The sequence below is a fragment of the Pelodiscus sinensis genome, chromosome 4 (assembly GCF_052426305.1).
Source record: "Pelodiscus sinensis isolate ZL-2025 chromosome 4, ASM5242630v1, whole genome shotgun sequence".
Taxonomy (NCBI): Eukaryota; Metazoa; Chordata; order Testudines; family Trionychidae; genus Pelodiscus; species Pelodiscus sinensis.
This window is the reverse complement of record NC_143055.1, coordinates 94,632,999-94,655,450: the sequence shown is the minus strand read 5'-3', so window position 1 is coordinate 94,655,450 and position 22,452 is coordinate 94,632,999. Positions and strand designations below refer to the sequence as shown.

The 22,452-nt window shown below is 39.8% G+C and overlaps 1 protein-coding gene across 7 annotated transcripts in view; it reads right to left on the bottom strand.

Annotated features, from left to right (window-relative positions):
• The window catches only part of GAB1 (GRB2 associated binding protein 1), a 131,758-nt gene that overhangs the window by 8,622 nt on the left and 100,684 nt on the right, over positions 1-22,452 (bottom strand). For 4 of the 7 annotated variants that reach the window (XM_075929893.2, XM_025189015.3, XM_006131771.3 and 1 more), the window contains 4 exons: positions 20,891-21,483; positions 16,820-16,905; positions 16,328-16,631; positions 339-428 (listed from right to left, as the gene is read on the bottom strand). In XM_075929893.2, the coding sequence (XP_075786008.1) occupies positions 339-428; positions 16,328-16,631; positions 16,820-16,905; positions 20,891-21,483 (1,073 nt within the window). The remainder of the gene's footprint in view (positions 1-338; positions 429-16,327; positions 16,632-16,819; positions 16,906-20,890; positions 21,484-22,452) is intronic. The other 3 variants (XM_075929895.2, XM_025189016.3, XM_006131772.3) reach the window with 1 other exon arrangement.

Genomic DNA, 22,452 nt, shown 5'->3' with positions numbered 1-22,452 from the left:
TTGATTGGAAGTTGTTTCAAACAACATACTGGTAGATCACATACCCATGTTTTTAAATAAAAATTAAATCTGAAATATGAGTAGCTATAAACTGAACAGAACAAAACTTGTCCATATAAAAATGTTAACTTCTGGTAAATCTTTATTTTACTATTCAAAATGTAAGGATGTTTCCCCCCTGCATGAGACACACGTTGATTAGCAAGTAAAATATGCCCAATATTTTAGATTACAACATTAGAAGTGACAATGCTTTATTAAGAGTTTAACCTTTAAAAAAACATACTTTTAAAAATAAATACAAAGCCCCATACAACATACAGTGCTATAGTACATACCCTTTCTTCTTGTAGCAAAGTCACCTATGGTTTGTGAATCAGTTCGCTCTAAACCATGTGGTTTAGGTCTTAAAATTTTAGGACTTTGACCTAATTGGTAAAAAGAAGACTCTCTTAATGTTTGTTTTATAATTGGAAAAAAATTGAATTCTGCAAATAAGCCGCAGAACCCCTTGCAGAAAGGTTAACTGGCATAAGCATAGGCAAGCTGCTGAGGGAGAGTTTTACAGTCCAGCTAGGTCTCATGCCAGGGCTTAAGCACCACTCTAAAGGAACAAAACATTGCATGCAAGAACCTACAAGCAAGATGTACATAAAGGGCAGAAAGCTATTTAAAAAAAAAAACATTTCTGTTGAATTATTTTATAGTTTATATAAAAATGTTGCTATGTGAGAGGAACATTTAATAAGATATGGAAAACGATTATTCTTTCAAATGTGTTATAATGAAATTGTAATGGCTAGTTTAAATGAATTTCCACTATATTAATCTTTTTCCGCTAGTGATCGTCTGTAAATATTACCTTAAAAATCCACAAAAGTTCTACTATTTTTCATCCAGGTAAGTCTTTGGGGAGTCTTTTTCATATTTTATTTGCTGACTCTTCTCACAAAGGCCTGTATCAAGCTGTCCTCTGACCCCAAGAAAGAAGACATGACTTTCTCTTGGTATCAAAGTCATTCTGTAGAACAGGATTTTCAAACTCTGAGTTGCTGCTTCTAAGGGCAAGCCATTAACCGGCCACGACAGGCTGTTTACCTGCACATTACAGCTCCCATTGGTCATGGTTCACTGTTCTTGGACAATGGGCGCTGCAAAAAGCAGTGTCCTGGTCTACACCTCTTCCCGCAGCTCCCATTAGCCAGGAACAGTGATCTGCGGCCAACAGGAGCTGTAATCGCCCATACTTGTAGAGGTGCAGGTAAACAAAGCTGCGGCCCAGAGTTTGAAAATCCCTGTAGTAGAGGATTAATTCCAAACTTAATTCTGAGCTATAGGCTATGGTATAAACTTAAGTCTGCATATTTCTGATCCAGCAGAGCTGCCACTGATGTCAACAGGCGGTCTGGATAAAGAACAAGAATAATGTACTCTTATGCACTCTTAATGTAAATAGAGCCAAACATTTCAGACTGTATTCCTAAAGACAGGATCTGAAATCCATATTTAGTCACACAAATAAAAATGTGTCCTAATTTTCAGAGGCGCTTACTACCTGCTGCTCCGACTTATTTATAAACCTCACTTTAGGCACTCATGTTTGAATAATTTGACAGAAACGTTCCTATAACTATTTATTATTCTCTATCTTACTGTTGTATTCATATATGTTGTTACTAGAAGTCTTACCTGTCAATTCTTCGGTCCTTAAGGGAAGGGGGCTGGAGATGTGGGTGGTGCGGGAGTCAGGGCAGGGACAGGCCTGGCCAAAGAGTTAGCAGGCCCAAAGCGGCACACTGCGGTTGACTATGCTACGCATCTGGGTGGCTCCCAGCCAGGGCAGCAAGCAAGCGAGTGGCCAGGCAGCACAGGGCCCTGAAGGTGCAGGGCCCAAGGCAACCACCTTGCTCGCTGGGCCTGGGCAGGGGCTTGGCAATGGTGGAGACTCAGGGAAGGAGGTTAGGAGTGTGGAGGGTGCAGGAGTCAGGGTTAGGGTGTAAGGAGGGACTCAAGGCAGAGTTTGGGTGCCTCAGTAGTCAGGGCGGGGGGCTCTCAGGGGAGGGAGTAGAGGCACCCACTGTCTGCTCCCCAGGGCCAATGGCTTCTCCCCCACCTTACGGTTGCTTTCATGTTTCACACAGGTTGATTAACTGCAACAACTAATTAGCTAGGCTTAACTACAAACTCTTACTAAGTTGTGAAGTAAATTTCTCTTTTACTTTTTCCTTCTATTGTACATTAAACCTATAAACTTGCACTGGAGATACCATAAGCTCAAGCTATAGTATCTGATACAGTATAGTATAATGTTATTACTAGATGATAACAAATATTAATGGACAATGTTTAGATCTAAGAAGCTATATTAGAAAACTGAAGTTATTTAAAGGTATTCCATAAGAGACCCCTCCAAGAAAGTTTTATTTCCTAGGCAACTTGACCACAAAATACTCCACACAGTTCGGACCAGGTTGTCCATTTTAAATATAGATATGATCAATGTAATTGTAAACAGTAAATCATCATAAAGTAGGTCTATATTTAGTGGAGGCCTACTAGTATCTGTTCTTAGCCCCCATGCTATTTAACACTGTTAATCAATGATGCGGAAAAAATATATATAGTCATTACTAATACAGTTTGCAGCTGACATAAAAAATTGGAAGCTTCAGAGGGTAGCCGAGTTAGTCTGTGAAGTGCTACCTGACCATTTTCTGTTTTTTAAGTTTATCCTGTACAGACTAACAAAACATGTAAATGGTATCATGAGCTTTCATGGGAGAGTGGTAAATAATGAAGAGGACTAGCCAGTAATAGGCAGCTATGTGGATCCCTGAGTAAACTGGGTGCAAATAGACATGCCAATTTTAACATGGCCAAATGTAAATGTACAGATCTAGGAATAAAGAATGTAGGTCACACTTAAAGGATGGGAGACTTTATCCTGGGAAGATAGCAGTGAGACTTGCTAAATGTTTCAAAGCGTTCACCCTAAATATCACATAGATTTTTGCAGTCAAGAGAACTGACAATTTCTTAGACAAAAAGAAAGAATTGTAATTGTCTTGTAAGCTAAAGACTTTAACAACTATCTGAAACTTTGATTCAAGTGGCATAAGACCTGGAAGTACTGGTGAAATGCCAAAAGAGGTAGAATAGCTTTAAAATGATTACCTGCAAATTACATTCTGGGTTCTTGTGTGACAATTTTTCATTGGCAAAACCTGGCTCTGAGTATCACCTAGTCAAGGTAATTCAGAATTAAATTTACATTCTTTAATAATTAAATAATCTGTCTAACTTCTGAATGTTACAGTAGAATTGCTTGGTTGAACTGATGTGAGCAATCCCATAATTCCATTGGCATATAAATTTGATTAGAAATAAATAAGGATACATAGTTCCACATCAATACCAGAATCACCCACCCACTCATATCAGACTAGAGCCTAAGACATAAGTTTATCTTTATATGAATTAATTTAACTGATTTATTATCTCTTGAAAACTACCACCCTATGTGGTCAATTTTTCCTGTCTGTAAACACTAGCATCTAATCAACTTTATTTGCCTTTTGTAATTTTTATCTGCTTTAAAAGCAATGTTAACTAATAAAACACATCAATTTATAATCCTTCTTCATTTTGTACTTCTGCTAAGGAGCATAAATATGAATAAGAGCAGCAATCTAAAGAACAGCGAGAAGCCTACCAGAGGTAAGTGATTAATCAAATTATTTAACCGCTGTATGTAACTCGTCTTTAATGTGGCTGGTAGGTGTCCAATACCACTACCATGACTTCTTATTCTAGCTCTGTTAATGATTCTGTAGTGTCTTTGGAAATGTAGTCAATCTTTCTAAGTTGTGGTTTATGTAATACAGGGTATATACATAAACCACATCTTAATTTATTGTTCGCAAAGGGCTTTGGGTTCCTCTGTGCAGTAGCAGGAAGAGCATCACAAAAGAGCTCTTCTATGTCTCAAGGGCTGAACATAGTGAGTCCACAGTACTTTCAACTCTTGGCATCCCAAGAGTTTGGTGCAAAAACAATGATTTTGTGGCAACATACTGTTCTACCTAGCTGCCAGGCTGATCCAGTCCTACTATTTCAATATATCAGATTTGAACATTTTGTAACAGACATTTTGTATAAATTAAATACAAAGACCATCTCTACACTGTTATCAAAAGCCCTTTATATTATTCCCCCCTCTAAATATATATTTCTATGCACCTATTATAATTAGTATCAAGACTTCCTATTAATTACCCAGAAAACATCAGTTCTATCATCTTCGATTTTTCTACGATGCCTCTGACTGATGCATCTGAGCACAGTAATTAAATTCCATTAAGTGTTGAAGAGAAGTGGATTTCATGGTGGGGTCAGCTCTTTGCTTCTTCCAAATGCTCCTTTACGAAGGATGAAGTATAAAAACAATTATCTCATACTTCAGTATATTACTTGCTAAGTAGGATGATCCCTGGTGTCTGTCTTCTGAGAAAGATGAGGAATTAATTCTTCATCTCTCTTTAGTGGGAGGAGGGGGGGAAGAAGGGAAGACAAAAAGATGGGTTGTGCATTGTTCTCCAAAGTTGCCTTGATTTGGGCTCATTTAATTTTTAGCACTAGAGACAAAGTGAAGGATCTTACCTATCATTTACGGGCATTTGTCTGGTAATTAAAGTTTTACACTATTATTTTTTAAACCAAAAACACAATTTTTTCATGAAATTTTGGTTCAAATTTTAAAATATTCTATTGCAGCATTTGCAACTGGATACTCCAATGTTGTGCTAATATGCAAAAAACAAAAATTAAGAAGTTTATAAATGAAATGGATCATAAACTAGCAGTCAGACAAACTAGTGAACTACAAACACCAAAAAAAAAAAAAAAATGAAGAGTGTCCTGGGTTTTTTTTTAGTAAGCAATAATATTTATAACTGTTTGCAATGCAGCATCAGGTGGGGGCATATCTAATTAAGTGAAGTTTTCTGAAAAAAAAGTGATAAATAAAACTGTCAAACAGAAAGAGCACTTATAGATCTCATGTCAGAGCGTACCCAATCACACATGGTTTCTTCTCCCAGCATTTCAGAATATTAATGCTCCTTTTGTCTGAGAAATTGTTAGGAGTAGCCCATTCAGAACATGCCATTTCTGTATCAAAGGTCTGAACTGAAAACAGTAGCCTTAAAGATGTGTTTCTCTTGCTTAGTCTTGTGTAGTAAGCATGAAGAAAAAGCTAGCATCGGAAACCACAATTGTTCAGACAATGGTACGATCTTCATTACAACGGCAATGCCTTAACATTTTTGGTTTTCATGATACAGGTCAGACTTCCCTTGTCCAGCACACTCGGGACCTGACTGGCCCCGAACAATGGAGTCTGCATTGAACCCCCCTGAACACCAGGGGAGGTTAAAGCTCTTTACCCAGCTGTAGGCTCTGCTTCCAGGTGGGGCAGCACTTCTTGTTGCCTGCCACTGCCTCAAACTGCACCCCATGCCAGTCCTGGCAGGGGCTGCATCCCACACCACACCAGCACCGGACAGGGGCCGGCCCCCTGCCTCTAGCCCTCACCTCGCCCCACTAATGCACCGGTTTGGACTCCAGCCCCAACTGGGGCTAAGCTCCCCGCCGCTAGCCCCAGCCAGGACTGTGCCCATGCAATGCACTAGCCAGGACTCAGGCTCTGGTTCCCTCCCCATGATCCCCGACCGAGACTGCGCTCCCCATTGTGCCAGCCCAAGCCAAGGCTGCGCTCCTGGTGGCCAGCCCCACTACCTCCCAGTTCACTCCCTCACCATCGGCCCTGGCTGGGACTGCAGTCTCTACTGTGATAGCTCCGCTGGAGCTGGTCTCCTCACCATCAGGCTAGCCTGGGCTATGCTTCTGAACTTGGCCAGCTGGGGCTCTCTGGTCCAACAGTATTTGTGGTCCTGTCAGACCATGAATGTTGCTAGACCAGAGAATCCCCGATTTGAGAGGTTCAACCTGTACTTCAGGGCAGGGACTGTCATTAGCTTTGTCATCAGCACACAATTACTGAGAAGAAATGGAAAGTAAATCTAGTATTTTTGTTCAAGATGGGTATTTCTGGTCTACCTAGTGTTGGCTACTTGGTTTGTTGCATCAGGAAAATTCCATTTAAATGTGAGTGCCGTTTATATAATAGTTTTTCAAGGCCTAACATTAAAAAGGTAAATTTACTGACATGATGTAAATATAAGAAATAAATCCCTGGTAATGCAGTTTCCTGGTTATCACCAACAGGACTCTAGTCCCCCCAACCAGATTAAGAGATTAGAAGTAGTAATTGTAGACTGTCGAGGGGTGCCGCCCCTTGCTCGGGAACTCCCTCATCCTGGCCTAGCCTTTTAAAGTCCCCCCTCCCCCCCCCGTTGGGGTAAATATGGCCTTCTAGCTCAGTCTTTGAAAGTTCCCCCTCGAGGTAAATACGGCCTTCTGGCCTAGTCCTTAGGCCGGCAGGCCCTTCCGGACTCTGGGGCGCTGAGAGGGGGACGTAGGGGGACCCAGGCCCTCCCACTCCACTGGGTCCCAGCCCAGGGCCCTGTTGGCAGTGACCCGGTCCACTGCCTGCTCAGAGAGGGGTTCCTCCCCTCAACCCTCTGAGCACTCGGGGCTGTATTACTCCCTGCCCTGGGCTGCTTCCTAGCTCCCTGCCATTCCCTTGTAGTCGTACCTCTCCACGGTCTCCGGGGCCAGGGTTAGGGTCGCCAGGTGTCCGGTATTCACCTGGACAGTCCGGTAAAAAAAATTCAGAGAATACCGGACACCTGAGATGTGTGGTATTTTCTGAATTTTTCCCCAGCCAGGAGGTGAAAATGCCGGGCACCTGGCAACCCTACGAACAATCAGAGCCCGGCCTCTTCCCCCACCCCCCTGAACTCCTCTCTGACCCCCAACACCCCCAGTCCCCCGACCCCAGCCCCATGCTTACCTGGTTCCCCAAGGCTGCCGGCTGCCGGCAGTGCTTCCCCAGGGTCTTAGTGCTCAGCCGCTCCCCTGCTCCTATCCCTGCACTCACTCTTAAAGGGAACATGCTGTTTTAATGCTGTTTTATTTTAATTTTTTGGGGCTTAAGTCCTCGGAGTCTTCTTTTTCGCTCAACAAGTTTGGTCCCCCCTCCTCCGCCTTTTTCTCCTTCAACAGAATTTTTTCCCGTTTTTTTTGAGAGGGTGGGGTTCGGTATTTTTGTTTCAACCAGCTGGCAACCCTAGCCAGGGTTGGCGTTGGTTCCGGCTGCATGGACTCCTCTGGGTCAGGAGCTGGCCTTTTCAGTCCTTCCTCTTCAGCTATCAGCCCCAAGTGAGCCATCTCAGGGCCTCTTATAGTGCAGCTCACCAGTGAACATGCCCAGCAAGGCCATGGGGGAGGGACACTCTCCGCCAGCTGGGCCCTGCCCACAGGTTCATTTATAGTGTGGGGCGGGGCAGGGCCATCCTGTCACATAGACTACAGTCTTATTTGGAGTGGGGAATGGAGGTAAGAAAGCGCCCAGTATTCAACGAGTTAGATGTCCCAAATGGCAGTTGGCTTGCACTTATCAAAAAGTATTGGCCAAGGGAAGTATAATGTACAGGTATTCTGAGTCTCTATTTTCAAAATCTTAATGAAAGGAAACTGAAATTTACATTTTTATTTACTTTGGGTCAGCAGTTTTCTGGAATTTCTACTCCCTAGTCCTGAAAAACACAGCTTGGTCTTATTTTATAAACTTCATGGTTTGCCATCCCTCTATCTGTAGATGAAGCATAAATGATGGAAAGCCTATTACTAAGGAATTAGCAGATTAACATGAAGATAAGGAATGGAAATGTGGGAAAAGTGACAGAGAGTGCCAGTTTTTCTGCCTGTGTAAAGGAGAGAGATGATAAAGAAGAATGTGGATCATATGAAAAGAGAAATGAAAGACTCAATTTCTGTCTGTGTCTCTCTCTCTCTCTCTCGGACAAGTAAGAAAGGAAAGACTCTGAATCCAAGTAAATCTTTTAACCATAATCAGTGATCTAGGGTTCACTGAGCTATAAAATATTTGCCAAGTACCACAACAACTATTCGGTAAACACCAATGAAATTAATCAAATAGCTCTACTCTGCTTTTCACACTGCATACACCCATATTTAAGTAAGCCTCAAATACGTGAGGCACTGAAAGCATTCAAGCACAGAACAATGATTTTATATTGTCCCTAGAACCCAGTGCTTCAAGCAGAGTCATAGGTCAATGATTCAGGAGCTACAGTCAGAATGAAGCTTATGGAATGTCAACTTGAGATAGCTGTGCTGGTTTTATACAGATGTGCGATGGCAGACCTTGAAGAGAGAACTTTTTCCTGAGAAATCAAGCATCTGATTAAGGCTAGATAAAAGCTGAGGGGAAACATTCCAGCTTGGATGTGGAGAGGGCTAACCTGCTCACTTTATTTAAAAGCAACAGACTTCAAAATACCTACTTATACTTCCTCTCACCAGGAGTAGAGAGAAACAATACCAAGGGGGAGGGGGAAATGCTACCAACTTTTTTATTCCTCCTCCTATTGAAATTCTTCAGGTACACAGCTCTTTAACAATATTTAGTACAATACAATCTGAAAAAATTGTCTGTATATTGCTTTTAATTTTTTTAAAGCCAAACCTTCTTTATTTGATGTCCTTTCTTCTCTATCCATCTAACACTTAGCAGAACTTCACTTGCACTTGGGTTATAATTAGCTGTAACTTAAAAGAATATCACTTAACTTGAAACAGTTTAATGTTCCACCTTCAGCTTTGGGAACAGAAATTCAAACCTGGAGCCACCAGGCTGCAAATTAAGAACTAGTGGATCGTGGCAATGAGTTCTGTAAACACAAATTACATTTAAAACTACTTCCTAGACCAGGGGTGGGCAAAAGCCTGTCAGTGGGCCAGATCCAGCCTGCCAAGGGTTTTATCTGTCCCCATGGCAATTCCAGGCCCCACCCCCCCAGCACGTTGCCTGGGAGCTAGAGATGCACAATCCCGTTTAACTGCTTCTACTTAAAGGGCTCACATCGTCCCTGTGCCGGTCAGGCAATGTGTTGCCTGGCAGCCACGTGGAAGGCGTGAGCCCTTTAAATAGAAGCAGCTGAAAGGATTCCCGCATCCTGGCTCCCTAGCAACACACTAGCAGCACTAGAGCTGCAAGGCCTTTAAATAGAAGCAGTTAAAAGGGCTCGCAGTTCCCAGTCCCGCTGCTAGCACATTGCTTGGGAGCTGGGACACATGAGCCTTTTCAACTGCTTCTGTTTAAAGGGCTTGTGTGTTCCTTGCGGCTGCCAGGCAATGCGTTGCCCAATGGGCGCAGGGAAGGCGCAAGCCCTTTAAATAAATGCAGTTAAAAGGGCTCGCAAGTCCCGGTTCCCTGGCAACACACTAGTGCATCTATTTAAAAGGCTCACACCTGCTGGGCAGCTGCGTTGCCTGGCAGTCACCTGGCAGGCACAAGCCCTTTCAATAGAAGCAGTTGAAAGGGCTTGCAGCTCCCGGCCCATGCTAGCCCACTGCCTGGGAACCAGGGAAGCATGAGCCCTTTTAACTGCTTCTATTTAAAGGACTCACACCTTCCCCATGGCTCTCAGGCAACAGCCACGGGGAAGGTGTGAACCCTTTAAACAGAAGCAGTTGAAAGGGCTCATGTATCCCTGGCTCCCAGGCAACGCGTAAGCAGCGAGGCCAGGAGCAGCGAGCCCTTTAAATAGCAGGAATTGAAAGAGCTCACAGCTCCCGTCTCCCACTAACGTGATGCCTGGGAGCCACAGGGGAGGCATGAGCCCATTCAACTCCTGCTATTTAAAAGGCCCACCCCTTCTGCCTGAGGCCCCGGCCCTTCAGTTTGAGGCCCTGCCCCTTTGGGGGTGGCTCTCAACCACTTCAAACATTCTTGAAGTGGCCCTTGTTCAAAAATTATTGCTCACCCCGTCCTAGATGCTAACCTTGTAGTATTATAGTGATTTTGCACTGCCATAGGGGAAAACTAGGTTCAATTCTGGGTGCTTGCTTTTTGGGCCAACAGATCTTAGTGAAATAGTGATCATCTCCTTTTGGAGACACCGAAAAAGCAAAGAAAAAAAAGGGTATTTTTTATATTTCTAAACAGAAGCAACTCTCATAGGATATGTCTACACTACCACCCTAGTTCAAACTAGGGTGGTGGTGTAGACATACCCATATTGACTGAACAAAACATACATATTGTTCAAACAAATAGGTAACAAGGAAATTATACATTAGGATGTTTGTAACAAAGTTTTATAATTAATCAGTGTTCCAGAATTTCCTAACAGAACAAGATGTTTGTTTAAAAAAAAAAAAAAAAAAAAAAAAACAAAAAAAAAAACACATGTGCTGTTGAAATCAACACACAACCATGGGTGAGGAAGACTAAGGCCAGGTTAGGACCAACTGAAGTATTTGCAACTATCAATCACTAGTATCTATGACAGAAGTCTCATATAAAATTCTCTTCTTTAGAGAATAACTATACATACAAAATCACATTTTAAAAGAAAATGCTAGAAGCTTCCATAGTGTAAAATTTCAGTGAAGAGAAGCCAATAGACAAACCCACACCAAAAAACAAAACAAAAACAAGAAAAAAAAAGATACAGCTACATTTTAAAAGAAGTTGTTATTGCTTTTTAGAAGGATTTTACTACAAGTAACTGTTCAATGCAGTCTAATGCTTACATTCAACATGTCTCAAAGATACACTTGGCTTTCCAAATATACTCAGAGGAACTCTATAATAGTCCACACATTTTCTGCTTCAGCAAAACCGACTTTTAGATGCCAAATCTCAGTATAATATGGTAGCACCTTAAAATTACAAATAATAATAATATAGGATGCTTGTGTTCCCGTCTTTATTCAATGTTTTTGTCACCAATTTCTTCTTGTCAGATATGAAATTGCAAATTATCTTCCCTACTTTATTTAAGTGTAATAAAATAATAATTAGAAGGCATTACTCTACTTAGGACTCGTCAAACCTTGTTAGAAGAATAGGGTTTCCCCCTTCACAGGTTCTCTCTCTGATACATTCACTTCTAAAAGAAGGAAGTGAAGGAATAATTAACTATTGAATCCTCCTAAGATGCAACAAGCTCCAGAAAATAGGACAAACCAAACTAAGAGTCAGGAGACTCAGATTTTGTGTGTGGTTCTAATATTTTTTCACCCATATGACTTTGAAAAGGCCATTTGGTATCTCCGTGTCTGATTTTGTCGATATGGAAAATAGAAATAAAGAGAGTGTGCATATCCCTTTGTAAAGAGCCTTGAGGTCTGCTGATGGAGAGCTATCTGAATGTTAGGTGATATATTATTTTGCTATAGCTGAGTCAGTTTTGAGATTTCTTGAACATACAGCCCTTTTCTGTATGTTAATCGTGCTGTAAAATCATGTCTTCTATTTATATATCACTGAGATGAGGGTTTCATTATTATGATTGTAAGCTCCTCCAGATACCAGACCTAGGGTGAAATAACTGGCCTCATTCAGTCAATGGGAACTTTGCCAAGTTTCCATCCTTGGCCTTCTAATTGGCTTAAGCCATGCACTATGTGAATAGATTTGTTTAAACCAGTATTTAATCATCTCTGTTTTGCGGAATATATTTCTTTAAAACTTTAGCACATGGTCATAGTACTTTTTGGCCTATACAACTGCATTGAAAAGGACAATGAGAAAACAAAGTAGGATTGTCAACAAGGAGCCATACCTATTTCTATTCCTAAATTTCTTTCTTCACTTTCTACTACATTTGGGTATATTTAATTCTACTTTTCCTTTGATTTAATAAATCCCACTTCAAGAACGTAATGCTTGATAGTCTCAAAGAATTAAGATGTCATAGTAAAGCTAGAGGTCAAGCTAGTCAAATACCATTAGATTCAGAAGAACACCACCCAGTTGTGCTGACAGAAACAGAGATTATGAAAGGCAAATCCCATTTTGCTAGCAATACTGCTTCCAATTTAGCATCACCACTACATGCAACTATGGCAGGCTAGAGCAGCAAAAAGCACAATGACTACAAAAGAAATACAATGCAAAAAGACTGGTCTTTTAAAGTAACATTTAAAAACATACTTTTCAAATTCAGTTCAGGACAGAAAAAACACAGGTGGCTGAATAGTCTGGATTTTGTCCCAAAGAGCATATCACTTACCTGTTATTACATTTCTCTGAAGGCTGTACCTTTAATTGATCCAGGCTGTTGGGTCATGAGGCCTCCAGCCATACTTCAAAAGGGTTTTCAAAGATCCCAGAAATTACTGAAAGCTCCCCCATTTGCGGGAGCAGCTGTGAGCCAGGAGAGGGAATGATGTTACATTACATTATTTTATAACCCCAAACTATAAAATTCTTTCTGACCAAATAAACTTAACTTAGGAAACAGTGGGGCAGACATAGCTGCAGTCAGTCTACAGCTGCTACCCTTTTTTGGAGGGGGCGGAGGGAGGGAGGAGACTCATGGACACTTTGCAAATAAGTCTGCAGACTGCTAAGCCACCAGCTGCCTGAGGAGGCGGATGGGTGTTCACATGTACATGGATACGCACATATTTTGGTGAATTATTAGGTTATTATTTTAATACAAATTAATTGTAAAGGATACAAAATGGATACCACTATCCACAATTCATCTGTCCTTTACCATAATAAACCCTGTTTTACAACACAGTAGCAAGTCCTAAAAACTAGCACTGAGAAAATATCTAAAAGGTGTCCAGATGTTCTGCTATTTATGGCTGAGAGGCTCACTCTCTTTTAGCCACGGACAGGGCCAGGTCTCTGTTGGTTACAGAGGAAGCAATACAACACTGCAAACCTCAGTTCCACAAAACAGATTGTTTTTGAGGGAGCGGGAGAGAAAAGAAAAGAATGCGGGGGAAATACCTGAAATTACTGCACCTCGGTCTCACTGAATTCTATGGCAGAACTATGTCTCCAGTGAATACACAATCTGGCCCATTACTATCCTGTAAAGCCTTTCGGTTCTCAAACACCACCACCACCACCACCACCACATAAAAGGGATCTTTAGACTGAGGAACTCAACACCACAAAAAAAACCAGAGTATGCTGTCATTATCTGTGAATTTCCATTACCTTATTAGTGATAGAAATGTAGCCGTGTTAGTCTGGGATAGTTGAAGCAAAATGCAGGACAATGTAGCACTTTAAAGACTAACAAGATGGTTTATTAGATGATGAATAATAATAATCATCATCATCTAATAAACCATCTTGTTAGTCTTTAAAGTGCTACATTGTCCTGCATTTTGCTTCATTACCTTATTAGTGTGTGTCATGGCCTTAATGTTATTTTAAGCACAGAACATGAGGGGAAATATTTATGAACTATGCAAAAAATATGTTTAACATTGTAAAAATGTGCTGAGTGGAGTAAACACTAGTTGCTGTTAAAATATTGTTGTTTCACTGCACACCTATGTAAAAAGTTGGGTCTTACTAAAACAATTGTCGTGAAGATCAAAGAAGAAGAGGGGGGCATATGTATTGATACTCCAGCTTTACTTACCCCTCCCAATACCAAGAAACCAGAATGTCCAGTTTAAGATTGGAAACTCCTTGAAAAATTAATCTTCCCCAAATTTAAAACTCTTGCTCCAGCATCACTATTCTTGGCCAGGACCAGAAATATAAAGTCTTAGCAGAGTACATTCTTACCCTTTATTAAAACCCATTAGGAACACGAATTTAAAATGGAAAGACTGAAACAACCTTAGACCTGATCCTGAAATGGTATCTACTGGCATGGTTCCCTGTGGAGTCCTGCTACGGTCTACATGGATGTACAAGTCCATGCTACGTAAATCACCCCAGGAACAAGATCACATATATTACTGTAAAAGGCTTACATATGGCAATAAAGGTTCTCATCAAATACAAAACTTTATCATCCGTACCAGAGAAAAAGGAGTTGATGGTTGGCTGCTATGAAAGTATCTCTCTATAAAATTAACTGTAGCTATACATACACAGTTAAGGCTCACAGTTGCTTCCTTAGATGGAGAAGATGTGGTCCTGAAATTTCTGGAGGTCTTATAACCCAACATTGTGGATCTCTGCAGTGATACATTCTTTTAGAGAAATAGTAGTACACTCTAACATAAATTCTTAGAACAAACACAGATTATACATTGAAATTTTGCTCTACTTAAAATGAAAACTGTCAACAGTCAAATATTTCATGTGCCACATTCCTCATTTTTTTCCTAATTCTGACTGAGCTTTCTTGAAATATCAGGCCTGTCCACTAACCTTTAGCTACGTGGAGTAATTTATCACAGGACAATGTGATAATATTTTTAAGCTACAAGTTTATAAATAGGGTGGTAGAGAAGTTGCTAGAGTAATTTGGAAGTTGAAAAAGCAGCATGCCAAAACTTTGTAAAGTATGCACGTTTCAGTTATTTAAAGGACCACAGAAATTAATAGTAGTTTTGTGTTATATTAATGGCACTTCAAAGTACTCAAAAATCTTCTAAAAATTGGGAACTTCCTCTGTTGACATTTAAACATCTATTATATATTTTGAAGAGTTTGCTTGTTTGTGGATTTATTTGTGCAAAATCAAGTCATACTTCACGACTACCTTCAGATACCAATTTTTGCATAAATAATCCTGCCACTTAAATTAGCTGAATGCACTACTTTGTACACTGAGATATGTTGCATGAAAGGTTTAAATAATTATTTTTGTTTTTCATCAGAAACAGTCATGACTATTCTGATTAGAATTCATAAAAATATTTGCTAACAAAATTAAAATTGAGTCGCTTATTCAACTGTCATTTTAGTGTCATGTCAGTAAAAAGAAAATTTTTACTGTTACACATCCCAAAATTATTAAAATTAGTTACAGAAAGAGTAATGAAAAACTTACAAGTTTCTGATTGAAATTTATGACGTATGGTAATTACTCAATAAAATGAATAATATTTGAAGTTGAAATCCTACAAATTTAAAACTGTTCTTTTACTTCCCTTTTGCAAGCTCAATAATAAAACATTCTATTACATACATTTAATGTCTTGAATTTTCCTGTAAGTGTAATCTACGCAAAATTACTTTGCCTGGTCAAAGATGGGTTTCACCTGCAGTGACAAAATAAATATTCTACTTTTCACTATTATAGTCCTATTCACTGTTATAGCCCTTTACAAAAAAAGGATGTCACAACTTAATAGATGAACTCTTTGTTTTGATTGGAATGTTTAAATAAGTTCATACGTAAGAATGGGTAGAACAGTGATAAAAATCAGATATAACTGTGTTTCTCAAACTGTGGGTCCTGACCCCCCAGGGAGTTGCGAGCAACTTAGAGGGGGGCCACGGTATCACAAAGTTTGAGAACCCCTGAGATATAATATTATCCTGGATTAATAAAATCAGGGGAGGAGTGTTTTTAAAGCAGATTCCATTTCTCCTCCTTCCCTCCCTCCCCCCATTTCTCTCACCCCTTAAAAATTTACTATTGCAAATTATAAGTCTTCTCATGGATATAGTTTTACTTAACAAATTCTTGGCAATATTCAACTATTATATACTTTTAAAATGAAAATTCAATTTCTTTAGAAAAACAAAATTAATTTTGTTTTCAAGCTATTGTATAAAGGCCATCTCTGCCAGTAGAAAATGGATAGAGCCAATCAATAGAGTTGTGTTGAATAACAATTTATTTGATAGTATATAAAGTAAACCCGATGATCTCCTTTCTCCATCCAATAAAGTTCAAGACTTCATCTCAATTATGAACAGAGAATGAGCATGGAAGCCCTAACTTTGTTGCTTTTACAGAGGGCAGGAAGGCCTAATATTATTTAACATTTCTAGATATAATGGAGGTATTAACACTTTTCATTATTTAAAAGAAAATGTACTATAACCACTGGGTACTTTTACTAGGATTTGTTGGAAGCAGCATGACATGTAACACAACTGGTTTGCTCATGGTACAATTAATTTTTGAAACGCTGTAACAATCTTTTCAGAAACAGCATATGCCTAAAACAACACCTGCACAGCTATAATTTTTAAAGCTATAGAAATATTCAGTTTTATTACTCAGCTAATTTTAAATGACCAAATGCCTTCTTAAGATTCTTAGTTCTGCTTTGTTGTCTGAATTCTTGAAAAGCAATCATTTTACACTATTTTAATTCTAGGTTGAAAAGCTGAAGCATTAAATCATTATATTTATAAAGGAAGAGAATGACTTCCACAGCATATTTTACTCGCCTTTTCTGTCAGGTTTGAGGTTCCGATCCACTGGGGGTGGTTCACATTCTGCAACAGGTACTGGCCTTCTAGGAGGGGTCTTTGGGCTGGACCTGAAACCCATGTGGGCAGGCGGAGGGACTTGCATTCCAAATAATGGAAAATCAAATGTGCCTGGTGTCATGGGTACATAGTTTGTTTCCTGGATGGGTTCAGTAAAGCTGCTGGAATGCTGCCGTGGTGGAGAGTTAGGATTCATTGGGACATAGTTTTCATCCAGTTCTTCACTTGAAACACTTCCCACTGTCAACATGCTTCTGTTTTTCTAGAATTAACATACATTTCCTTTAACAACAAAATAATCAGTTATGCTATCAGCTGTGAAATCAGATGTATGTTTTAATCTCATCTACTAAAAATACTGTGCAACTGCACCCTGATTTTGTAGTACAAAACACAGAACATGCAAATGTTTTGTCAGTATAGTCTAAAGTCAGATCAAATCATACTTACAAAGTGATTATGGAAGCCTTCCAGTGAGCTAGCTCTGTCATTTGGAAATGATCGTGGAATATCATAGCTGTCTTGAGAACTAATATCTAAAGAATGAAAGAGGTGAAAGTTGACATTTATTTTCTCATCTCAGTACCTGTCATGTAAGTACATTAGACCAGTTTTCCACAGTCTGGTTGTTTACTGTCTGCTTTCAAATGTAATTCAAGATTTTTAAAGCCACAGTAAGCAAATAATCAAGCTTGGGGAGAAAAAGAGAGAGAGACAGACAAATATACATGCTACATGATGGTGCAAAGAGGCATAAAGATTTTGGCAACCTAAGTTTGGAAAGGCTTCACTACTTCTCAGCAAAGCTTCTATCTACTATGTAAGTCTCACTTTTAAGATCTAATGCTGACATTTTCCAGGGCTAGAAACAAGTGATGCATCCTGTTGAACAGCTGGGAATGTCCCATTTCCAAATGGTACAAAATATCTACATCTATCGTAACACATTTTGAGATCTCAGTGTTTCACATGCAGTTCTACTTGGAAAAGGTGACTTTAAAAATAGAATCGTGGGTCAGATGTTTCCCAACAGAATGATGTTCTATTGTAAATTGCTGATTCAATGGAATTGAAACATTTCATGGAAACATGTAAATCCCATCAACTTTCAAAGGAAACTTACCTGGTTTCCTGACAGCTCACCTGCCTGTCTTGTTGGCAGCCCAGCTTCCCAGGGTCTCCAGGAACTTGGCAGGCCAGCTCTCCAACTGGCTTGCTGGTGCACTGGCAAACCAGTCAACCAGCTAACCTGGAAATTTTCAAAAATATCCATTTTGGTTTTTCCAAAATGGAATGTTTTTAAAATTTCCATTTCATTGTAAAGTCCATATTTCCAAGTTTTTATTCCAAATCTGAATGAAATAATATTTCCCATGGGGCAGAAATTCTTGTCTCTCTCTCATTGAGGGTTGCATATTTAGTCTCAATATTTCCATTTCAATTTTGCAAAGTTTAGAGTTGACAGGATCAAGGAAGAAGGTGGAATATTGGAGTTTCATTTTAATTCATTCTCTCCATTAAACAAAACATTAAAAAATATCCATACAATGGTATAACCAATTCCTTTTTGTATTTTGCCTTAAAATGTTCCCTTCCATCCACAATCCTCTCTCCCAAGGACTTCTTTAAGATCCCTCACATACAACTAATATTACTCCAGCTGGTTTAATAATCTATATTAACATTATTTACACTGTTAGGCTCACCTGTCTCAGAAAACTAAGATATCTGTTAGGGCAACATCAGTAACATTTACAAGATTAATGAAATGGATTTCTCTGTCTTTGATTGGAGATATAGCACCTGGCTCCCCCAACATTTCTACTGTTATTAAAAACAGAAATGTGTTTTGCTTATGATGGTTAATTATCTTAGGTTGGAAGAGAAACAAGAAAACCTGCACGTAGCAAATTTTTCTTTAGGCAGAGGATACTAGCCCTATATTGAATGACTGATATTAAGTAACTATTAAACTTATTTAATAAACTTAATAATAAATAGGATAAATTATCTACTTTCAGATACCAAAGACAAATCCAATATTAATGTATTTGGCCCTCTTTTTAAAAATTTGTAGGATTGCAATGATTGTTTGCAATAGAGATATTCTTAATCAACCCTTCCTTCCTCCTCTCCCGCCCACCATGATTTTCTACTTTGTTGCCAAGAGTTCTTTTATTACCATAGCTACACTTTTTTTTTTCCCTTTTGCAAACTATCTTCAATCAGAAAAATCCTAATAGCAACAAGCTTGGCATCCAAAGACCACCCTTCAATACTTTTGTAACGGGGTGTACTGCATGCTCTGGTTCTGAGAGGGATGAATTAGGCTAGGTAGGCGCCCAAGCAGCCAATTAAACAGCAAAAGATGTAATACAGACTGGGGCTACGTCTAGACTGCAGGCTTCTTTCAGAAAAAGCTTTTTTTGGAAGAGATCTTCTGGAAAAACTTCTTCCAAAAGAAAGCATTCACACTGCAAAAATGCATCAATAAAGTGATCTGCTTTTTTGAAAGAGAGTATCTAGACTGAATGGACACTCTCTCACATGTAAGCTGTGATTGCTATGAATGGAGTGGCCTCCAGGGCACCTCTGCTTTTTTCCTCTTTCCTCTTCTTCTGAAAGAACTCCCTCTTCCCTGTCCACACACACCTTTTTGTGAAAGAGCTCTTTTGGAAAAAGGCTTCTTCCTCATAGAATGAGGATTACCAATGCCGGAAAAACCCCTCAGTTCTTTTGATTTTCTTGCGAAAGAACGCAATTGCAGTGTGGACGTTCCTCAAATTGTGTCAGGAAAATGGCCATTTTTCCAACAAAACTCTGTAGTGTAGACATACCCAGAGTGAAAAGCCTTAGCTAACCTTAGCAGAAGTGGGCTAGGCTCACATTAACACAGGAAGCTGGCATCAGAATAGGCTTCCTGGAGGAAGTTTGCAATGGCCTCCTCTTTAGTAGAAAGCGAAGGAGGGAACCCAGGAAAAGAAAGCAACACTGGGGAGGCCTGTCCCTCAGAGTAGGGCACACCCTGAAGAGAGCATGTAGCAAGACAGCCTATCAGACACAGAGTAGGAAGCAGCCCAGGGAATAAGCAGCAAAGTTGAGGACTGAATGGACTTTAGTTGTGTGCTGTAGGGTTCCCGAGCTAGAAACTGAAGTAGAAGGTGGGCCCTGGTTCCCTTACCAACCACTGAGAGAGTGGCTCCCAGCAGCAGTGAACATGAAGACTGCCTCAGTCATTACTGAAGTGACATTATCAGGGCAATGGCTAGGAGGACTGCCTGCTGCTTTTTGTGGTAAGAGATTTTGACAGACCACCTTGGCGGGCAAGAGGCTGCAGACAGTAGGAAAAGGGGAGTCTGCCTCACAGGACTGATTCCAAGAACTGGCAGGAGGAGGAACCATCCTGCAGTGAGTGCCCTGTCACAATCTTTGAAGAGCAAGAAGCACTGGTTCTAAAGAAGAAACAAATATACAACCATTTCTGTGCACAGGGCACAAGTGCAAGCTATGTCAAGTATAAACTCACAGCCAGTTAAGGGAGGAGATGGAAGAGCAGCTCTAAACCACTCTTCCAATACCTTAATCTGCGGGATTCTTTTCAAATCCCCAAATCTAAATTGCTATGTTTTTCCAGATGCAGCCTGCTGGATATCATGTGCTCCACCCCACCTCTTAGACACCCCAGCTACAGAAAGGTGATCAGGCGGAGGGGGAGTTAGCACAGTGTTGACTATACCAATGTTGTGTTATTCATTGATTCTCCTGTGTTAGAAGGAATCCTCAACTGTTTTTGACAGCATTCTAGGGTGAATCCATGGCAACTTTGTGTCTACACAGCCAAAGACTTGTTATCCACTCGTCTAAGAGTCTATAATGCTCTAATAAAAAGAAGAGGTAATAAGATTTTTTTTCTACTTATCGGTCTTATAAACTGAGTATCAACTCTAGCTCAAGCTGAGGGTTTGGCCTTTTTATCCCTTTTTGATGTATTACCATCAGATAGAAAGGCCCTGCAACACAAAGTACACCTTAAAATTATACTTACGCAAACACACAGTATCCAAATTCTGCCCTTTGTACTACTCCAGTTATAACTTGCCTACAGGATCTTTATTACTAGTGATGACACATGAAAAGAAAATAAGATTGCCTGACATCTGCAAACCAAAATGAGTTTGACAAATAGACAAGACATATGTACATATCAGATCAGATCACTGAGACTCAAATGTGGAACTCAAGCAAGTCATTTTTCCAGAACACTTTTAGAACAGTCACTGACTTCACACCTGTCACTCATGAGGATTACTACTGCTGAGCCCTGAGCCACTACCTCTTCGAGCAAGAGCAAGAAACTCCACATGAGGGAGACAGGGAAAACTCTAGCAGTTTGGTTTAGAAGCAACTTCTAATTCCTTTAGACCCCTTCTTTTAAAGAGCTCAGCCTCTATATCCTGCTGCACAAAATGACTGAAACAAAAGAATTTTGAAAAGGCAAGATCGAGTCACCCAACTACTGACCTTTACGAAATATATTCAAATCTACAGTGGAAATGGTATTACTGCGTGATGGTGGCAATCCTGCTGTAGGGATGCAATAACTACTGTCAGTGTCTGAGGCAGTACGAGTAATGCTACAGGTTTCCACAGGAGATCGATCCGAAGTGTGATGTGGTTTTGGTGGCCGAGGTGGAGGAATATCTGGAATAGTCTCTAGCTTTGAAGTTCCTTCTGGAAAAGTTCGTGGAATCTGATAAGTACCTCCAGATGTTGGGGGAATGTCATAACTAATGGAGAAATGCCTCATTTGTGTATCTAAGAAAGATGTAGCAGAAGGGGCGCTGAAAACATGTTGCTCTCCTTCTGCATCAGTCCCAGATGGAGATGTTGCCTTTGGTAAAACATCCTGTGAATAACTCCTAGGCAGGTTATAAAGGCTGCAGTCTACAGACACTGATGCTGCTCGAGGTGGCGGAGAGTCATAGGCACTTTGCTGCTGAAAAAAGCCATTCACTGCATGCTTGCTCAAGGATGGAGCAGAATTTTTATGGGAGGGTACATTATCATTGCAGTCTGTTTCAGAAGAGGTGGATTTTGCTGAGTCAATATGTGATCTAAACAAAATAAGATTGGAATGTTGATGTATAAACACATTACAACTGTGAAGAATATAACATTTCAAATACAAGCAATTAAAAGTCATTCAATTTCTTATTTCTAAAAATAACTGCAATATTTAAAACAAGTTCTAAAGTAATTATACAGGTACACACACATGTATATACATTCATCATACCACTGGCAGTTGGGGTTTTCAAAAATGACTTTAAATAGTGCCTCAAACTGGACTGGAGGGCTTTTTGTTGGGCTGGTTTTTAAAAATAAAGCATATTGCACTCTATATTCTGAGCTCATTAATGGCCATGTGAAAGGTCCAGCCATAGCACTAAAATTCTGGACTTATGGTAACTTGCTTCTTCTAACAAACACAAAAAAAATACAATTTAAAAATAATGCCTCGTCATTTGCATCAGCTTCAAGTTGGTACCTAAAGATTTTTTTTTAAAGCACAAAAAAGACAATAATTAGAGTAAAACAAAAAATGGAGGCAGAAAAGCTGAAGCACTTAGTTGGAAGAAAAAAATTACAGGACAAGGGGAACAAACTTGTATTCTGGTCTTGACCAGGAACAAAAGAAAGTTGTTTGATTTTTTTAACAGTGGGTTTTATATGGCTTCTTTGGAAATTATGTCTCATATGAAGAGAACACCCATCAATGAACTGCTACCTACACTACCAAAAAAGCAGCGGCTTCACTCACACACACTCTTCCTTACTCTGCCCTTTGTATAAAATTCCATCATCGCATTGTTTTGGGCATAAAAATTCAGTTGATAAACCTAAAAGCTTAACACAAGAGTCAAAATGAATGAAAACACTAATAGACAAATAGACCTATTACCCTTAGACACAGCATTTACCCACCATGCCCACGTAGTGGTATCGAATGTACCACGCTATTTTCTAATTTAAGTACCAATGGAATTTATTGCCAGTGTGGCACAATTTAAGCATGTCGATGC